Source organism: Malaya genurostris, chromosome 3, assembly GCF_030247185.1.
Source record: "Malaya genurostris strain Urasoe2022 chromosome 3, Malgen_1.1, whole genome shotgun sequence".
Classification (NCBI taxonomy): Eukaryota; Metazoa; Arthropoda; class Insecta; order Diptera; family Culicidae; genus Malaya; species Malaya genurostris.
The window spans coordinates 161228252-161250037 of NC_080572.1; the positions used below are offsets into that span (position 1 = coordinate 161228252).

Genomic DNA, 21786 nt, shown 5'->3' on the forward strand with positions numbered 1-21786 from the left:
CCCGGCTCAGGCGTTGGTTTGTCGTTTTTTTCTCCGCATTTGATTCTTAAAAATTATTTTTCTGATTTTTATTCAGGAATGAAAAAAACCCACATGTTCTTGAAAGGTGTATCTTCATGACAGAACAAAGCGTTTATCAAAATCTCGAACCAGAAAGAGCACAGAAATTCCGAAAGCGAAACTCGGCCAACTAGCCCCGGTTTCCCCTATCATTTGAATAGGACTCCTCGTTGAACTCGGTTCACCACCAGTTTCAGTTCAATTACGTTTGCATCAAAACAATAAGCGTCGGATCGCACCATGCGTTGTTATTATCACAATGTTCATTTATTTATTATTAACATCAAGTTACAACCAGAACAAAAATGAGGAATGTAGTGCGTATCTATTGATTTCCAATATGCGAAAGCAAAATCAATTACAAAAATAAAATTACACCTGGAAGGATTCTTAGTGTCAGTAGGATCCATAGTACTAGCCATGCAATGATTCTGTACACTAAGAATCGGCTGCGAAGTCTGTTGAAACAGAAAGGCCAAATTCCACAAAAGGAATGTAATGCCAGGACTTTGCTATTACTGAATATACTGGGTCACGGTTACTGATTCAATATTTTTCGATAGAAATATATAAAATCTTTATTTTTTATTTTTTATTATGGGAACCTTAGAATTGTTCCGTTTTTAATCTAATTGTGCTCGGTCGTGTCTTGCATACAACCCTTTAATATTTTTCTCCTTGCTAACAAAAATATGACCAGCAATGTTTAATACAATTTTTAGTACTATGAAAAAAACACAAATAACTCCAAATTATAGTTTTCCAAAATCTTTGGTATCAACAAGTATAAAGTATAAAAATTCACCATTGCATTCTCGCATTACCTATTAGGTAGATATAAAATGCAAAAATTACGGGGTTAACCAAAACCAGGGATTTTTGTCACTTATCGCTAAGGAGCATGCTAGTGTACAATTTTTTGTGCCCCCTTCACTATGTTTCAAGGAGAAAATATTGAAGTCATTTCTTTTTTCATTGGCTAAAAACATAACATTTTAGTTAGAAATAATAGCTGAACTTTTATTTAGATTTTATTGTTATGAAATAGAAACTTTTGCTTGCAATATACGAAATTGTTCTCATAAATCTTTTTGCAATTATGAACTTTACTGTTTGGATCCATAGCAGGATGATGATTTTTAATTAATCAGGAGTCCACATACTTCATAGGGTGAAAGATTTTTTTTGTTCCGATTTCAGAAGTTTAACCTTATGGTCATTCGTCATTCGTGAAATGCATTGACTTACCCATCACGCGATACACGTCCCCATAGGGTGGAAGATGTTTAGTGGTAGCCCATTGATCTTGAAATCCAATAGCAATGAAGCTTTTTTTAGTAGAAGTCATTATTAAGTTCATCTCCTCTATCGCATTCTCTAATCCTCTATCGCATTCTATCGTTTCAACCACTAAGGCATAGACAGTATTGACTTAAAAATATATCAAAATTTTCGAATTTGATCTTGAATCTCTTTCGAAATTCTGGCTTTGTAAGTTGTAGGATAATGGGTGTTATAAATCCCAATCTCCATATGGTTGATGACCCAAAAACAGGGATGATATTTTCAAGATTGGTATCAATATTATTCCGATTTGTTGGTCTGGGTAGTTGATGGCCAAACTCATTAACGAATTGATAAGTATGAACAGCTTAAAAATACCCAGATGAGTCACGGTAATATACACGTATTACAAATTTTTTTAGGGGCACCCAAATTTTTTTTTGTGCTTCCCAAAAAACCCTGACTACAATTCTAACTAAACTGAGACGTTTCATTCATTCTAGCCAGCATAGTTGACTTTCAGTGCGAATTGATTTTTAAAGAAATTTTTGAAATTTTTTAGCCTTTCTCATATGGAAAGGCTATGTAATCACTGTGAAAACCGACTTTTGAACCGAGGTTCGGAAGACCGAGTGTCATATACCATTTGAATCAGTTTGTTGAGTACGCAAAGTGTCTGTGTATGTACATAAACACAAACATAAATAATAAAAATGTGCACTCGATTTTCTCAGCGATGCACAGTGGTCCCAATCATGTTAAAACACGCGTTTTTTTATTTGTGCCTTAGCGGTTATTTTTGAAGCTTTCATGTCTTCAGATGAATTTCTGTTTTAAATAGTCCGCTTCTTTTAATATAATCAAAGTTGACATTAATCCACCTACAAGTTAAAAAAAAATAGTTAACAAGTTGATCAATATTGAATTTAAGATGCAAGGTTAACGAATACTGTATGTTAAGGTGCTACATGCATATCAGGTTATTTTAGAACATACTTTTTTAAAAGTGTGTTTTCATATAAATTTTAAGTGAATTTAAGTTGTGACTACTAATTATTCCAATATTGTTTTGACCCTTTGGCCTTTCAAACTTTGTTGAAATTGGTTCCACATATTTCCACATCTTCCAGATATTGATACTTGAACATGTAGTATTTTGTAATTAAATTGCTCATAAATTTTTTAGTTTGTGAATTTAAAATTTTGAGGGTGCTTAATAAACAGTGCATCATATCTCGACACCAATGCATTTTAAAGTGTTCATGTCTTTGGTATGTTTTCTTGTTTAAACATGATCTACAATTTTTCTAAAGACATAAATGCTCTGTCTCGAATTATACGCAAAAAAAAAGTTTGAGAATTCTTCAACAAGTCCGCAAAACTGTGATCCAGATTCGACCTCCGGTTTCGGTATTACAGCGCGATAATTGAAAAAAATGAATTTCTTGAGTATTTTTGCAATATATTATATGAAATTATATGACGATGAGTGTCAAATCTTTCAAATCGTTATAAAAAATGACGATGCAAAACCGCTACGTGTTGGTATGGAAGAAGAAAACACCACCTGCCCTTCGAACGGAGCAAATAACGTGCTTGGTTCAATTTCGTCTAGCGTATAGCGTATATTCATATATTTCTGTAACGGGAGATTAAAATTCTGCTTTCAAAATCTGTAAATCTGTACCGGGACGTAATTCTGTATTGAAAATCTGTATTTGAAAATGGTAAGAAATTAAGGCACAACTAAATGAAAAACTCATTAAATCAAATATGAAAATGACAGCTACTTTTTGTTAAGAGGTAGCGTTTATTGTAATGTGATAAGCAATCATTTCGTTTTACTATCTTACATTATGACCAAGGCCACCATTTCGTCAGAAAATTTTTTTAGAAGACAGAGTTGCGCTAAAATAATTGCAAGAAATATTTATATAGATAAACTGTCATTAGCAGATGGAACCGTTTGTAGTGTCTACTAACTGTGATATTCTTTTAATGTGGAAAACATCGTTGTTTTCTATATATGAGTTGAAATTAGAAACTCAAGGAACAATACACGTAGAAATGTGGTCAGGTTTTGAACACTTACAAGGTACAATTCAAAAGTTCCAGGACATTTTAAACAGCGCGGCTCCTAGTGTCGCAATCTGTCTGAAATTTTTATCCGTTAATTGTGTATTATCCAATGTTGTCGTATAAAATGCTCACGATATTTGGACTTATAAAAGCTGAGATATCGCTCTAAATGGGACACAGCATTTATAGTGTCGGCCGGAAAATGAGCAAATCCGTTACACTAGTACGCACGTAAGAAAATTACATATACTTGTGCTATTGATGTAATTACGTCGAATACAAGACAAACACGAATCAAGGCATACATAATCTGGGTTCGCGTGTTCGATTTTGGTTCTTAATACACTGAGGTCTTTTTTTTTCGCGGGGACACGTACTGCGTAAAAAAAATCAAAAAACACCGCGCAACTCGGGAATCTGTATAAAAAACGCGTAGCTTCGGAAATCCTCATAAAAAATCCGCGTAATAAACGCATGTAGAAAATCTGCGTGTAAAAGATCAATCGAAAGAGACTCTCGTGCAATCGCGCATTCAAAAGCAGTGCGATTGATTGAACTGTTTTATTGAAAACATCGATCATTAGAAATTTATGATGCCTTGTTCCTTATCCTTATTCAACGTTTGTGCCACGGAATTTTCAAGTGATAATTTACAAATCTAAATTGGTGTGGTTAGCTGATTTTCTGATCAGTTTGTGTGGAACTCATTCACCAACGTTTTGACTCTCTGGTGATAATAGCTTACCATTTTCTTCACTATCAATTATCGTGTATGTGTATTGTTTTTGACCAATAATGATTGAAGTATTAAAATCTGTTATATACAATGAAGCCAGTGTTCACAATATTTGACGATTGGATCAAGATCTCAACAAGAACTCGATGGCTCTCCGATATTTACTTTCTTTGATTGAACAAGGAAATCATCACATGCTAACATATAACACACATCACAGTTACGTAACCAAATGTCAGTTTTATTTATTGACCTAATCACGTTCAATTTCAATTTTCTCAATAATATTGGTAGCACAAAATTTGACCCGTGGCGCAACGTCATCATTTTTTGAATGAATACAAGAAATCGATCCCAGGTAGTGATTATTGAAGGGCTTGGCTACAAAATTGAAACAATAGTAGCACAACCAGCATTAACAGTAGCAGTTCTTACACGAATTGTCGGAGGTTCAACTATGTTTGTGAACCAAGTAATTGAATTCTTAACCTTCATTTTGGCTCTCAATTTCATTCTTTGAGTTAGTGCATTTAATTCGTCGTACAACTTTTTCGTCCCTATCATGGAAAAAGGTTTTATATTTATTGTCTCGAATGGATGTAGCAATAACCGCAGCAAAATACTGTTCGACTTTTTATTGAGGGGATTATCTGTGCATTGAAATCGTCTCTATAGTTCAGTTTATTCCCAAAAATAAAACGTTGATGACTCAACCAGAAACGTTAGACGAGGAAATAAACAGACAAAGTGAGATTTGAAATTTAGTTTTTGATATACAGAGAGAGCAAAAACATTAACATCAATAGACTTGAAATATGGACCGAGAGTAAACTGTGTATCACTACGCCAAGCATAATCCATCGAGTCGTTAAAAGTTTACATAGCCACTGTTTGTTGGAAACAGAATTCAGTTCAAATGAGAAAATGAAACGTAAAAGAAAGGCCAGCTTCATCACAATAAATCAGAGAAAGCACCGAAGATGACACGGTTTATGGCGGTCTTACCTACTACTCGTAGCTCTAGGAAGATCGACGTCGGAGGATGCGTTGAAACCTGGCACTCATACCATCCGGCATCTCGGTCCTGCACGAACTTTATCTGCAGCGTCCAATCCTGCAATTGTAAAGCAATATATATTCAACAGAGTGAATTTTCGCTACCTCACTCGAGCCATTGTGTAAGAACCTCGGAGTTTAGCAGGTGTGTGGCACTGAATCGCTCGTCGCTACTGTAGGTCGTCAGCCCGACGGTGAGTAGGTGGTAGTCCTTCCGCCTTATCCACGACACCTTTGGTAAGGGGCGAGAAAAATGGGGAAAAAATTGCTGTTGTGAATTCGCCCAGTGGAAAAGGATAATGTAAAGTATAAGAATAAATATTCAAGTTGATCGTTTCGCAGGTAGTTGGCACTGTGCTTCTATTTTCTATCACGGTCGAAAGAACGAATATTGCGTTATGCACCTGCGAACGAGCACAAAACCCGCCTCGTAATGATAATAGCATGATAGGCGAATACAGGAAGTGTGCAGCATTCAGGAAGGTGTTTACGGTCGGTGGAAGTAGCTGCTAGCTCATTTACTAGTGGCAATAGCAGAATACCTTCTTCCGCTGCCTGAAATACTTGTTATAATCCAACAAAAGGAGACAACACAAAGCCAGCATTACGTAGCAAAAAGGTTCTTCCTCTTTTCAGTGTGCCTAGGGATCTGGAGCACACATTTTAATTAAAGGGTTTTTGCATACACACTCACTGCAACCATAGCGGTTGGTTCTTATGCAAATTGGGAAAAGCCTTAAGGCTAGGAGTGAACTTTTACAGACACCCTACGAGAAGATAGCGAATAGTTGAACACACTCCGTATGCCGACTATTAAATTATCCATCTAAACTGATTTAAACGTAGTTCCTGAATATGGCAAAAATGTGATACTTTGCTGCAGGGATTTAATGTGATAATGCTAACACTATCCCTACAAGAGTGGAAATTATTCCTACAGCTCGGAATATGACTTGCAAGTGCGAATCTTTTGAGATCGTTCATAAGCCACATGACTTGTATTTATCGTAGGCTACTTATTTCGATTTTCTGCTAAATGTCTTTAACGTACAAATCAATAAACGGAAAAAATCACGGCAGTTCGATAAAGTCTAAATCAGTCCTCAAGTCCTCAAGTCAAGACAAGTCCTGAACTATCAAAAAAACCTATAATCAAAATTTTATCAGGAAAATGATAATCTACGCTTCTTAACTGCGATTCACAAATTGTTGTTTTAGGTCAAAAACACTTTCACATGTTTTCCCTTGAAACACATATTGTGAACATGAGAAAGCTCTTTTCTAAGTCGATAACGCTTTTACTCACAGGCAATCAAAAACAACAACTTAGAGATAATTCAGAGCAGCCCAGTTTAGCCATGTTTACAAATAAATAATCAGATTTTTTGTGTCGATATGTAACAATGAATGAAACATGAACCCATTACTCCGGAATCAAAATGATCATCATCTGAGTGGACTGCAGCTGGCAAACCGTCCAAAGGTACAACAATCAACTGCAAGGCTTTGGCTTCAGAATTTTGGTATACACATGGTACAGTCTTCTTCGACTATCTTGAGAAAGTGAATTCTACATAGCGTTTAAATGCAAGAGTAAAGGAAAAACGACCTCATATGTCGAAGAAAAAGCACCGATGTATAAGTCGGTTGCAATGATGATTAAATTGAACTATACAAATTACTTCCACTTTCACTGGATAGTCTAGACCTGGCCCTCAGTGACTACTGACTATTCGCTGATCTAAAAAAATGCTCGCCAGTAATAAATTCCTCAAATGGTGAAGCATTTACTGAATGTGAAACCTTTTTTTTGAGAATTGAGCAACGTATCGAGAAGTTAGGGAAGCGATGTTCAATTTTCAAAAAACTTCAAATATTGTTTGCAATGACATAAAATCGAGTGTTTCATTGTTTTTTTACTAGTTAATTAAGATCCCAATACATAAACAGCTGATAATTTAACAAATATGCCGACTACAGGTAATCAAAAATTAGTTTTTAAATAAGGACAAGCGAACATGGGCAAAAGACTTAGACGCCAAAATTCTCACATATTTTTATTTATTGAACAAAATCGCTTCGCTTGTATGATGTGCAACAAGTTTCTTGTATAAACTTTTTGTACAGTCAGTTAAAACCGGTGTGGAATTTAATCCTTCCAGGTTTAAGAGTTAGTTTAGCAAGTAGTAACATGAGTGATTTCATTTGTTACAAAAACGGGTGAAATCAATTGTCTAACATATCCAACAAAAATAACTGTTCTGTAGCAATTATGAAACATGCCAAATTTAACATGTTTTAAAACTTCTAATACCAAGCCTTAAAAAGTTAGGCGAAGCACCAAGCCTCAAAAAAGTTGGAACGGTAACTTTGAGCTACCATAGCTCAGTTGTTACTTGACCAATTTCGATAAATTTTACACCCTCGAATTTTGTGAAGTGTGTAGATTATTTTAAGTAACAGATCGGCTGAAAAGTTCGTATCGTTTCTATGAGAGGGCGCCACTAGAATTAAATCCATGCCATTTTCAGTTAGTACCAACCTTCAAAAGATACGTGTATAAATTTGACAGCTGTCTGATTATTAGTTTGTGAGATATTGCATTTTGAGTGAAGCTACTTTTGTTATTGTGAAAAAAAATGGAAAAAAAGGAATTTCGTGTGTTGACGAAACACTACTTTTTGATGAAAAAAAGTGCCGCCGATACCAAAAAATGGCTTGATGAGTGTTATCCAGGCTCTGCACCAGGCGAAGCAACAATTCGTACGTGGTTTGCAAAATTTCGTACTGGTCATATGAGCACCGAAGACGATGAACGCAGTGGACGTCCAAAAGAGGGTGTTACCGATGAAAACGTGAAAAAAATCCACAAAATGATTTTCAATGACCGTAAAGTGAAGTTGATCGAGATAGCTGACACCCTAAAGATATCAAAGGAACGTGTTGGACGAATATTTGGATATGAGAAAGCTTTGTGCAAAATGAGTGCCGCGTGAGCTCACAATCGATCAAAAACAACAACGAATTGATGATTCTGAGCAGTGTTTGGAGCTGTTATATCGAAATAAAACCGATTTTTTTCGAAAACATGGCTCCATCACTTCACTCCGGAGTCCAATCGACAGTCAGCTGAGTGGACTGCACGCGATGAACCGAATTCAAAGCGTGGAAAGACTCAACAATCGGCCGGTAAGGTTATGGCGTCTGTATTATGGGATTCGCATGGTATAATTTTCATCGACTACCTTGAAAAGGGAAAAGCCATCAACAGTGACTATTATATAGCGTTATTAGAACGTTTGAAGGACGAAATTTAAAAAAAAACGGCCTCATTTGAAGAAGAAAAAAGTTTTGTTTCATCAAGACAATGCACCGTGTCACAAGTCGATGAAAACCATGCTGAAATTGAACGAATTGGGCTTCGAATTGCTCCCTCATCCACCGTATTCTCCAGATTTGGCCCCCAGTGACTTTTTCCTGTTCTCAGACCTCAAGAGAATGCTCGCTGGTAAAAAATTTAGAAGCAATGAAGAGGTAATCGCTGAAACTGAGGCCTATTTTGAGGCAAAGGACAAAACGTACTACAAAAATGGTATCGAAAAGTTGGAAGATCGCTATAATCGCTGTATCGCCTCTGATGGCAATTATGTTGAATAATAAAAACGAATTTTGGCAAAAAAATGTGTGTTTCTATTAAACGATACGAACTTTTCAGCCGAACTGTTATATTATTATTGACGATTGTTTAGGAAAAACTAATGAAAATCTGATTTTTCCCGTTCCAAGTTTTTTTTCAAGCTCAAAATGTGCCCTACCTGCATTCATGCGGCACCTACATCGCGAATCTAATATTGAGAACTTCAACTTTACCGAGTCATAACTTTGTTGTTAGTCAACCGATCTTCAAGCTTTGTTAACCATTGGAAAGGTACTACTTCCAGAAATAAAATGCACTAATAGAAACTAAAAATAGGGTTGTCTACCCAAGGTTATAATGAAAACTGTAGATAGATGACCTCAGAAAATATAAGACTTTTTACAACGATCGTAAATATCTCAAAATTCAAAGCGATGACCTATATATTTTTCCACATCATTCGATTGCTAGTGATATCAGCTACAATTTTTTAAACTATAATTCTTGCACTATCAAAAGAAAACCTTAAAAAATCTATAAATTTATAAATGTACACGAGTTTTTCATTTTTTTCACAAGTTTGTATATAACTCAAAAATTAAAGCGATGACATGTACATTTTTTTGATTCAAAATATTAGAATCATTACTAGAAACAATGTATTGATGATCAAAATTATATACCCGTTCAAAGAATCTCAAGAAATTTTGTACAAATACAGAGAATTTCTATTATTGGGAAAATTTCGCCAAACAAAAACAACACATAACTTTTAAATTATATGACATATATTTTTTATTATTTTAGTTGAAAATTTATTATGAACAAAATTTACAAGAAAAAAAACTGAAACTTGGATTTCACTGAAAATTTTAAAAAATTTAGTAAGTAAACTAAAACTCTAAAAATAGTTATATTTTTGTACTGGACAAACGATCTAAACAATTTTCATGCACAATTCAAACGCAATTGATAATTACTAAAATTCTGATTTGTTTTAGGTTTGCCGTAGAATCTCAAAAAATAGGTAAAAGATAGGAGATTTTAAAACTTTCGAGTTAAATTGCATTGCACAGTGGTCCGGATCCACAATTTAGGGGGAACAAAAACATTTGTGGCTTAACCTTATACTTTAGAGCTATGATGTCTTCAAAACAAATGATCAGTGGAGATAAGCCATATGTCGATGTACATGGTATTAGGGTGGCTCTTATTATTAAGGTGATCCAAAACTTATTTTCCGGATGTATTGAGATAGAGGACTGCATTCTTCGGCAAAATTGTAGACAAACTTATATCGAGCAGCTTTGCTAAGGACACCATAGTAGTTTCTGCAACGGTTTTAGTGTTACAGCTATTTTTAAAGAGCAACTTAGGGTGTTCCTCACAAAATCAGATTTTTTGCTATAGCATTTATATTTTTCTCTTTTCTAATAGGTATCTTTGAACATCTTTCAGAGTTTGTTTAAACCAATATTTTAATGACTGGCGCATTCAGGTAGTGTTTTCTGAACCGAAGCTATGAGCAAAACTAGTTCGAAAACAGGTTATTTTTAACCTGCTATATCTAACGTTGAGCAAACAAAAAAAAAATCCGTTTCTTGTATTTGACAGAAAAAATTTTCGAGCATGTTTATAAAAAAAGGCGGAGGAGATATTTTTTTTTTAAGTTATGTTCGAACATTGGGTTTTTTCATTGAAAAATATTCGTATCATGTAAGGCATTTATTAGCTATATATGAAAATAAGGTATTTTTGTCTTCTAAAGTGTTAAATTAATTCAAGTGCATATTCGAAAAGAAATCGTCCTGCATTCTTCTGGGAATGAAAAATGGTGTCGCTTTTGGAAAATCTCTAAGGCATCTCGGTGGTTGGAGGTTTTATCAAGCGTGCATTTTGGCACATGCAGATCGTTCAGCATCCTTTCGGGGATGAAGAACGATTTATTTCTTTATGTTTTGTGCTGTTTTCCCACCACACCCAATTCCCATTTCCCTTCCATGTTCCTTTTATCCTTCCCTTCCCATCAGGAAGTTGATGAGGCAAGGCACAAATCTCCAAATAACTAGGGGAACATGCCACTTGAGCCATTTAGTTCTGATAACATAGGTGTAGGGTTTCATTCAGTAAAAAGCATTCAAACGAAGAGGTTGTTTTTCGAGACGAAGCTGCAAATAGATTGGTTGGTTGGTGCTAATCGCAAAGGCTGCTGCAAAGCCAATATTCGGGGCGATTTCAGTTTCATAAGTACCTGAAATAGTGGAACTCACTTCACTGACAAAGATGGCCTAACGGATTTGAGAACTGTTTCAGTTTGTAGGTTACACTAGTTCATGCACTAGCTTTTCAAGAATCAAACAAAACTGTTTGAAGAATACATTTTTTATATGAGAATAAGAGAGATATGAAAAAGGCATCATTACACAACTAGGTGGATAAAAACAAGTTGTACTTAATTTCGTGTAATTTTTTGTGCTAAATTCGGAATTCTACTTTTTCTGAATTGTTTACTAATAGAAAATTCAAATAATTTTTGAATTCTATACATTCCGAAATAATTCTGCAATATTTAAACTTTAATATTCTATCGATTATAATTGATGTCGTTTAGGATAGCGGAAAATTTAAGATATATGTTTTTGCTTGTAAAACAAAAACAAGAAATTTTTTTTTTTTTAATTGTAGTTGGCTACTTTGCCATGGGTTAGTATATGGAATTTGTATAATTTTACGTTCTATTTCTTATTATAGAAAGTCATTGAAATAATTTAAAATTTTTATGTCGTCACAAAATTTATTTTATTAATAAAAAACAAATTCTACCTCTCTTTGAAACAGATGAATTCAACACGGATTCCAATATTTTCACTTTGATTTGCAGAAACGTTGGAACGCAATATATATCAGAAATGTTGAAATTTCCGATCTTCTACCAATTTTTTGAGAATCTACGGCAAACCTAAAACAAAATCAGAATTTTAGTAGTTATCAATTGCGTTTGGGTTGTGCATAAAAATTGTTTAGATCTTTTGTTAAGTTCAAAAACATAACTATTTTTAGAGTTTAAGGTTGTTCACTAAAATTTTTAAAATTTTCAGTAAAATCCAAGTTTGAGTTTTTTTTTGTAAATTTTGTTCATAATAAATTTCTAACTAAAATAATAAAAAAATATATGTCAAAAAATTTAAAAGTTTTGCTTTGTTTTTGTTTGGCAAAATTTTCCCAATAATAGAAATTCTCTGTATTTGTACCAAATTTCTTGAGATTCTTTGAACGGGTATATAATTTTGATCATCAATACATTGTTTCTAGTAATGATTCTAATATTTTGAATCAAAAAAAAGGACATGTCATCGCTTTAATTTTTTAGTTATATACAAACATGTGAAAAAATTGAAAAATTCATATATATTTATAAATTTATCGATTTTTTAATGTTTTCTTCTGATTGTGCAGGAATGGTAGTTGAGCGAAAATTGTAGCTGATATCACTAGCAATCGAATGATGTGTAAAAATATATAGATCATCGCTTTGATTTTCGAGATATTTACGATCATTATAAAAAGTCTCACCTTTTCTTAGGTCATCTATCTACAGTTTTCATTATAACTTTGGGTAGACAACCCTATTTTTCGTTTTTTTCAGTGCATTTTATTTCTGGAAGTAGTACCTTTCCAATGGTGAACAAATTTTAAAGATCGGTTGGCTAACAACAAAGTTATGACTCGGTAAAGTTGAAGTATTCAATATTTTCTATGCGACATTTATACCAAAGGAAAGAAAATTGCAAAGCAGATAGGGCATATTGGGCGCGTGAAAAAAAACTTGGAACGGGAAAAATCAAATTTTCATTGGTTTTTCTTTACCAATCATCTTCTACAAAGTTTTTGAATCAATCTACGTACTTCACAAAATTCGAGGGTGTTGAATTTATTGAGATTCGTTGAAAAACAGCTGAGCTATGACAGCTCAGAGTTACCGTTCCAACTTTTTTTGAGGCTTGGTATTTGGAGTGTTAACTGATACTTGAGATGGGACCAGTGACGAACATTTATCAGAGAACTCACAAGTATGAGCTCAGACTGAGTGCGGTTAATTTTTGTGCAAACAAAAATTGTACCAGCGAGATGGCGTCCATTTTTTCTAAATGTAGGATTTTACTAGGTGAGAAAAAATTTCTTAAGTGTACTATTGCAGGTGTTCTCGAAACCGAAATCATACATTTATTTCACTTTTTCTTAAAAAATACCTTTCTTTCTAACTTCTTAGAATTCTAATAATCAAAAGTTACCAGTGCAATCTACAGTATCTCTATTTCTATGCTGATAATTTAAACTATTTTTTAAAGAAAATTTGACGGACTTATTGATGCTTACCACGCCCTCTCCAATGTGATGAATGCGGCACGGTATGTGGGCTGTCGAACCGACCTGCGATGTGACTAGCGTGGAGTTCACAGTACCAAACTGCATAGGAGTCTTGTAATACTTCAGTAAATCTTCACTTTCACTGTTAAAATCAAATCCGGTAGAGTCGGGTTCGCCGTTATCAATATTCGTTTCACTGCTTTGATCATCACCACCATCTTTATCACTATCATGCAGGGAATTTTTCTCGCTTGGAATATGTGGCGACAAAAGGAAAAATGCTGTCCGAAAAATCATGTCACTGTTTTCTTTGAATGAAATGATTCCTGAAAAGTAAAAAGAAACGAAAGAAGGTGTTATTGATGCTAAGCATAGACAGCATATTTTTAGTGAACTTAACGATAAAAAACGTAGCTAACGGGACAGACAACAGCTAATATTAATTTATTTGAGTTTGGTTTTGCTTGCTAAGGTTAAATTATTTTGAATAAAAATATCAGATAACAGACGCTTGTACTTTTTACTGCGCTCAAGAGGTGCGAACGCATAGAAATGCAGAGGCAAAGAGGTTAGATCGCATAAAGGCGCGAAGACGAAGGGGTGCACAGGCACAGAGGTGCTAAGACAACCCAATGCAAGTACCAGGTACAAGATTTTGTACGGCGCGGTGGATGACCATCCGATTCCGTATTCTAGCAAGCGCTTTTTATACTCCCAGGACTAAACATTATCCATCATACTTCTGGGATATATTACAAAAGATTTTAACTAACATTATTCAGAACTTGTAGAAATCTCAAAAGGTAATAGAAATAAAAATCGAGTTGTTGTTAACGATAACGGCTAACGAAATTGTAACCTATGAATTATTCGTTCTAGAACATTGAGTTTGCATTCCATCGAAGGATGTGAAAATTGACGGTGTTGTCACTGAAGCGAGTCCTACAGTCCATGACTTACTTAAGAATGGAGTTGATCGTTTTAAAAAGTCTATGCTTGAGGGAATTAAGATACTCGAGTGCAAATAATTGTACTTAGTGTCTATTAATGATGAAAACACAACTTATCGTCGCTCACATTCGTTTCAAGTGACATTCGCCGGGTCTGCGTTGCCTAGTCCTGTTTACATCGATAGAGTTTATCTTCCTGTTCGATTTTTCGATCCACATTAATGGAGGTTAAAGTCTGGGTAAAATAAACCATAATAAAAATAATTCAGCAGATTAGAACGTGCCATTTGAGCAGAGGGGAACGTGCCATTTGAGCCAATTTGTTCTGATTCTGATTCGATGTCCATAAAAATCATTTATTGTGAGAGTTACCATGGTAACGAACAAATACTGAAATCTGATCTGACATACAATGAACCTTATCATTGCAATTGTCAAGGACAAGGATATTTGAAAATAACATAGCTCGCCTGTAGACGATCGCAGACGAGTAATTCCACCACGGTATGAAAGCTCTTTTGAAGTAGTTTAATATGTAAGTAGTCTAATCTGCACATTTATGCGCCTTTTGATGATAAACAAATTGGAATTTTGTAAGAAAAAACATGAAAATGGCTCTATTTCATTAAACTGAAATGATAGCAGCATAGTATGTTTGAGAAAGTTGTGTAGTTTTTGATGATGAAAAACTTTGTATAACATGAAAAACTCATATAAATTGAAAATATATATGTTTTCTTACAAAAACTGGTCTTAGGGCACCCTTTTCAGAAAATACATTTTATCTCACTTTCAGGGGGATTATTCACAAAAAGAAAAATTGCCAAAAGATGGCGTCTATCATTCTGAGCAACTTTGCTGAAGATACTACCTCAAAACCACGTTTTTAATGAGTTATCAATTAAGAGCGTGAAATTAGGCTTATGAACCACTAAAAAGAGGCTCAATTGGTCGGGACTATGGGGTTATCAAAATCATACACTCAGAAAAATCCTCACTTTAATGCTACGTGAAAACGTATGTGATTTTTATACATATAACTGTCCATGTGATACTTATGTGAAGTATAGGTGGCACAGAATGAACTCATGAACTCTTAGTCCACATTTGTATCACGTAATGCCTACGTGACATTTTTCGTAGATTCTATATAATAACATTGTGAAATATACACGAAGTTCATTCCAATTGTACTGTAAAATTACTTTCATCTGAACTTACTTTGTACCAGATTTTTACGTAATAGTCACATTCTTTTCATGTAATTGTTACCAAGTTCTATATTGAATCTTAATAATGAATATAGGTATTAAAAACTAATTTATTCATTCTACGGGTTGCGATGCATGTATTGTGATTGACGACAATTTTCGATGTACAGTTTCCTTGGAATATTGATGTGCTTGAACACAATCTCGGGGATTTACCTTTTGAACTGCAGAAAAGAGAAACTGAATTGCGTTCCAGTTTCGTATTTTTGTTTTCGCGTAATTCCGATTTTTCATGCAAATAAGTTGTTGAGGGTTGGTTTCGTAGAGTCAAGTTTACAATAACATTTGCTACATTTGCTCATGAATTATAATTATAATAATGCTTCTAGCCCACTTAATCGAAAAACGACAACTGGCTTGTAGATCTAATGCTCTATGTGTAGAATCGTTACCATTATACGATGATATGTATTAAAAACTTGAATTCACGAATAGGTTTTATAAGTAACATTGTAAACATAAACGAACTGTTAAGTAACTCCTTCAAATTTTCAGACAAACTCGCCGGAAATAGTAGCAAAAAGAAGTCTTGGAAATTGAACTGAATCGATGTTTACATGGATTATGGTCATTGTAACTATTAGAGGTAATCCGTCTTTTGGTTCCACAATTACAAGATTTTTTAAAACGATTTTTGCATTGCGAAATCAGTATTCGGTTTATGCATTCAAAAATAATTAAATAAGTTTTCTAAACTAAATTGCACATATCCGATTTTCGCACTCAGCCGTTCAAATGAGAAGCTAAGTCTACAATCCACAGCTCTAACGAAATTATCATTTTATGTCAAGAAAGCAGGTTCCAATGGAATACTAATCGCCAAAAATTGAGATTTGAAATATTATGCTCACTAATGAAAAACACAAGCTTGGTACCATGCAAACTTAAAATATCTTAATAACAAAGTATCCTACGTGATCGAATGCTCTATGCAGTTGGTGTCGTATTTAGTTTGAATGAAACCTGGCTTCATTTTTTGTTCCTAAGTCTATTAATTTTCATACTATTCGTCCCTCTTCGTCTTCATACATGGTATGGGAAAGTTATTTCCGCTTGCGAAATGTACAACCTTGTCAGTTCTATTTTTTAACGTGACTTTCTGTGTTCATGCTTTACATGAACGAAAGAAAGACTTACTTCTAGAAAACCAACACCAAAGCTGATTTGTTCAAGATGAGGAAGTGAATATAGGATAACTGTAAGCAACATGGGGACGTTTTGAACCGCGTAACATATCTACACGTAGCCTTCACATTCTTATAATTGTCGTCATGGCACCATTTCACACATTCTTGGGCAACTTCGTCGTCATCATCCGGCAATTGCTGGTTTCCCAAGAAAGGATTATCGTAGTTGACAGGCACAAAAGAACTTCTTCGAATGACAGAAAATAATTTATTCACTGTCATCTCTGACACCTCATGCATAATGTGTGTACAAACGTTGTAACCAATAGCATATTGCCAGCCTCAGCTTCCGAATGATGGTTCTTGCCAGTCCAGACAACGACTTGCTTGCATATGAAAACACTGCCCAGCTCGTTTGAAATCTATACATCGGAGCATGGGAGTAAAATGGCTTTGAAAGAGTATTCATTTACATTATTCTTACGCTTGACTGAGCTAACTAAAAGTTTTATTGAATGAACCTCCAAGATGTATTTCATCAAAGTTGTTTGCATAGAAATATACAGCAAATATTTCGTCTTTTATTCAAATTATTTGGTCAGCACATAACTAATCTTGAATGACTGTTAATTGTTCAGCCGAGCAAGTTACTTATGTAGTTGTCTTCATATGAATACAGATTGAACATCACCACAACCGGGTCTAGATAACTCTTTACATCAATCAATGAAGTTTGCCGAAATCCGAAAGATTACATTTGTTATGTTTAAGTGCTTGTCAGGTCCAGGCCCTTTTGAGGCGTCTAAGTTTTTCAGTGCTGTCGAAATGTCATGTTCTACTATTTTTTCCTACATGTCCGTCGAGATGCATTTGAGATGGAAAATTGATGCTTTTTAGTTTAGTGTTCGTGTAGTTAAAAAAATTCTTAGGACAAGTCTTAATTTAGTTTTCAATTTTGCGTTTATATTCTTCATGTGCTGCATTTATGGCTATTTTGAGTTGATTGCAGAGGTCTATGCAATTTTGAAGATGAATGTCACTTTTTTGTTATTTGTAAATTTTGTGTGCTTTTTGCTTTCTATTTTTCAAATGTTTCAGTTGTGAATTGAACCATACAGGTAATTTGCTATTATAATTTTGCTTCTTCTTTCCTTCGGTAAAGTTTCTGCTAATATATTGTTTACAATTTGATAAAAAATTTCTACTTCGTCGTCGACATTTCCTTCTATACTCAATATATTTCGCCAATAATTATATTTAGTCTACGCTTGACTTCTTCAAAGTCAATTTTATTGTACTCCGGCACTTCATCATACTCCAAGTCGTAGGGAAGGGATTTATTGTGTGAAAATAATGAATATTCAATTGCGGTGTGAATTGCTTCATTTTTCTATAATGGCTGGTTTGATGCACTCACACAAAAGTCTTCTGTGCCATATGTGAAAAGAAGATCTAAATATGCATTTTGTCGATTTTTTACGGATGCAGGCCAAAAAAAAAAAATTTGTCGATAAAGTAATGCAATGTTGCGTTTTCTCCTAGGACTGGAAGTAAGATGAATTCATTTTCAATGTCAGAAATGAAGTCCGCATGACGTTGGTTGAAGTCGCCAAAAATATGAAGCTTTACTTCAGGTTCCATATTCGAAATGACTGTGTCTAAAGATTGAAAGAATAATTCAAAAGATGATTTGTTTGAATTTTCGGGGGGAAGTAGATGGAACAGAAAATATGAACTTCACCGATATTGAGGCTTTGGCCCATACATGTTCAAATTCTTTATATTTAGGAGTAATAATTTGTGCAGAAGTAAAGCTAGAGTTAATGGCTATGACGACTCACCCTCCAGATTTTTTCTGGCAAAGAGATAAATTTCGATCGTGCCGAAATACAGTTATTTCAAAATACTTCTTCGCTTCTGACACTTTCATCCCTGCTAGTTTCAGTTCCTAGAATTACTTCGAAAGAGGAGGTTATTAAATTTTGATGAATTTCTTTCATTTTGTCTGGGCTTTTTATGCGATTGAAATTTTGGTAATATACTAGAATTTCTGTCACATTTTGTTTAAGAGGCGAAGAAGTTTTTGAGAATTTTGTTAGACTTACATAACTAATTTCTGGGTCTATTTCTTCGTCAAGGGCGTCATTTCTTACGGAAATTTAGCTGGTAAAATTTGTTCGTACTTTCGCGTACTTGTTGTAAGCGACGGGTCCGCTCACTGGACAGATAGTTTTGATATGCGTCGAGGTCTGCTACGGGTTCGCCCGGCTTAAGTCCATATTCTTGATGAACTTCAGTGAAGATGCGCAGGAGATGTTCAGCAGATACTGGAAGTCCTTCGGAGACTAGCAGCATTTTTATACTAGTTGGAGTTTGTCCGTCGATGCACACGTTGGATGATTGGTCCTTCATGTATGCTAGATATAGTCGCACGATGTTGAAAATTTTTGGGTCGCAAAGTCTAGCTTTCAAGAACCAACCGTCGCCATTTGAAGACTGTTCAGTCAGTCGCACAATAGGTGGCCGCATGAGGTCCAGATCAAATTGACTGTCATTCGTACTGTCGAACGAAATTGCGTCAGTGCAGTTGACTCCGATTCCGATTAGGCGATGTTTGTTTCTAGGTGTTAGACTATAGATTTATTGTTGCTGCCTTCAGCTGGGGTTTTCCTATAAGGGTTTCGCCCTTATTGAAGTTTACAAATGTTGAGGTAATACTGACATTTGTACTTCGTTGAAAAGAAAATTGAATACGCGCTGCTGTCAGTAATTCCTTGTCCGAAGGTAAGGCATTTTGGATAACCGACGGTGAAGGTTGACTAATTTTATTGTTGTTGCAGATGATGTTATTGATATTATTTTTGGTTTTGTTACTGTTGCTCTTATAGGACGTTGTCATTTGTTTTACTCTGTTTCTCCTGAAACCGGCGAATGCGCTGTTTACGGTCGTATTTACTCCAATCACTCTTCCAGAATTTTTTATTCCCGATGAAGCACCAGCCATGCTCGTTGCAAGTGTCTTTTTTTTCTATTGGTTTTAGTGGTTTGTTTGCTTCCAATTCTTCAGCTAGATCTCTCAATTCTTCCAAGATAGGATTGAATGCAGCGGTGGGGGTTTCGACAATTTTTGAAGGAAGCATAAATTTCTTTTTTGCGAGAAAGACGTTTATTCATTTCATTCATAATTTTATTGCTGGATTTGTTCGATTTGTAGATGTCGCTTATGGCTGTATGCAGAGAGGCCTCACATGACTGTATACGCTGACCTAGATTGCCGCAAATGCTATTGTCATTTTTGCTGATATTAAGGTAGCGCTTCGCCGTGGTCAAGTCGAAGCAAGACAACTCACTGTTTCCTCTTGCTTTGTCGCCGGAATTTCACTCTAAATTGCAAATTTCTCCGATACTAACCCGATTCACGAAAAATCAAAAACATACGATTGTAGGTAAATGATTTTACTATGCATTTGGCGAAAAATATTAGTTAGAAGGCTTTTCTTTCGCGAGATTTCGTGCGAGTTTTGTTAAACCTTTTGTTTTCTTTTTTCATTTCTCGCTATAAACAACTCGCATTTGTAGGGATGTGCTACGTTTTCAACAAAGCGTCAAAGCTAGTAGCGATGAAAATCATTACTGATTTCTGGTTCTACTGAAACATGAACAGAAATTATTTTACAAAGTAGTAACACTTACTTACATTTTCTACTCATCTATATTCAACGTTTACGCAGAGAGAACGGACAACGAAAACAAAAGAAATGTTGTTAGCGTCTACCGCATGTGGCATTTTTCACACCCCAATGCATGCGTTGACATTGTGTGCGTGCGAAAGAATAAGGAAAAACTCATTTATTTTTAAAACTCGCACGAAATCTTTCGATAAAAACGTTTATCAGGCACAATTTATATACGAATCGATAGAAAAATTAATTATCTAGAATCGTATGTTCTTGGAATTTCCGTTTTCTTTACCGTTTTCTCACAATTTTGGGTAAAGTACGTGAAACCCCGGGATAGGCAGCGAACTCCCGTGACCACGGCGAAGCGCTACCTTAACACTCAAACACTCGGGTTGGGATTCTCATCGATTGTTTTTTCAAAAATTTGTAACTACTGAATAAATTGACCGATCGTGATGCGTTTGGTGTCAGAAAAACCGGGTATTCTTCAATTTCATTCTGCCTCAATCGGTGTTGATATGGTTCAAAAACGCCGGTGTTATTCCAGATCGCCTTGGGGTAATTCGGTTTTGCCATTTTGGGTATTCTATCTAAAAAACTAAAAATGTATATGGTTACAAAACTTCTGAAAGACTTTTTTGAAAAGACGCAAAAATGTTATCAGGAAAAACAAACCGGTTCCAGTACCCTCTGGGACGGTTGGCCAAATGATTAGTTTATTCGAATTGATGCGTTTTAGTAAATCTTGCACATTTCAGATTGTTCCAGAACTGTCCCCATAAATATTTTTAGTTTTTTAGATAGAATACCCTAAATGAAAAAACCGACTTACCCCAAGGCGATCTGGATTAACACCGGTGTTTTTGGACCATATCAACATCGATTAAGGCAGAATGAAATTAAAGAATACCCTTTTTTTCTGACACCCAATGCATCACGATCGGTAAATTTATTCAGTAGTTACAAATTTTTGAATAAAAAAAATCGATGAAAATCCCAACCCGAGCGTTTGAGTGTTAAGTAATGACTGCTTTACGTCAATGACTAAGCGTCGACACTATCGAAAATTTCAAAGTAGTGACTTTTGACGTCAGATGCGGTCCGGTGGAACGCCTCCGTTTGTGATTTAGTATACTATAAAAGCTGCTCCTGTTGGTGTAGCAGCTTCAGGGTCTCTGCTCCTTTTCTTATTAAATGCTGGCAGTCAGCACACACTGGCACCATAAATGTCAAGATTAAATGTTCCTGATGTCGTTGTACTCCAATACAAGCGTGATAAGCCTTGTCGCAATGTTTGCACTTACATAGGAAGCGGTCGTCAATGTTAGAGCAAGATTTCACCCCAAACTTCATTTTTCTTAAATTTCACTAAATTTGATTGCACTATATACTTAGGCTATAAAAAGCCCGCGCGCGATGTTTGACTACGCGTGCGAAAAATAAAATAAATAAATTATTACACACACACATTGAAAGCCAAGAAAGTTCCAGGCCCGGATGGGATACCAAACGTGGCTTTGAAAACCGCGGTTCTGGCG

At 35.1% G+C, this 21786-nt stretch overlaps 1 protein-coding gene across 7 annotated transcripts in view; it reads right to left on the minus strand.

The window, feature by feature from the left end:
- LOC131435115 (lachesin-like) overlaps nt 1-21786 on the minus strand; it is a 122362-nt gene that overhangs the window by 42589 nt on the left and 57987 nt on the right. For all 7 annotated transcript variants that reach the window (XM_058602659.1, XM_058602658.1, XM_058602652.1 and 4 more), the window contains 3 exons: nt 13230-13546; nt 5346-5447; nt 5165-5273 (listed from right to left, as the gene is read on the minus strand). In XM_058602659.1, coding sequence (XP_058458642.1) covers nt 5165-5273; nt 5346-5447; nt 13230-13517 — 499 coding nt within the window. In that variant the 5' untranslated portion in view covers nt 13518-13546. The remainder of the gene's footprint in view (nt 1-5164; nt 5274-5345; nt 5448-13229; nt 13547-21786) is intronic.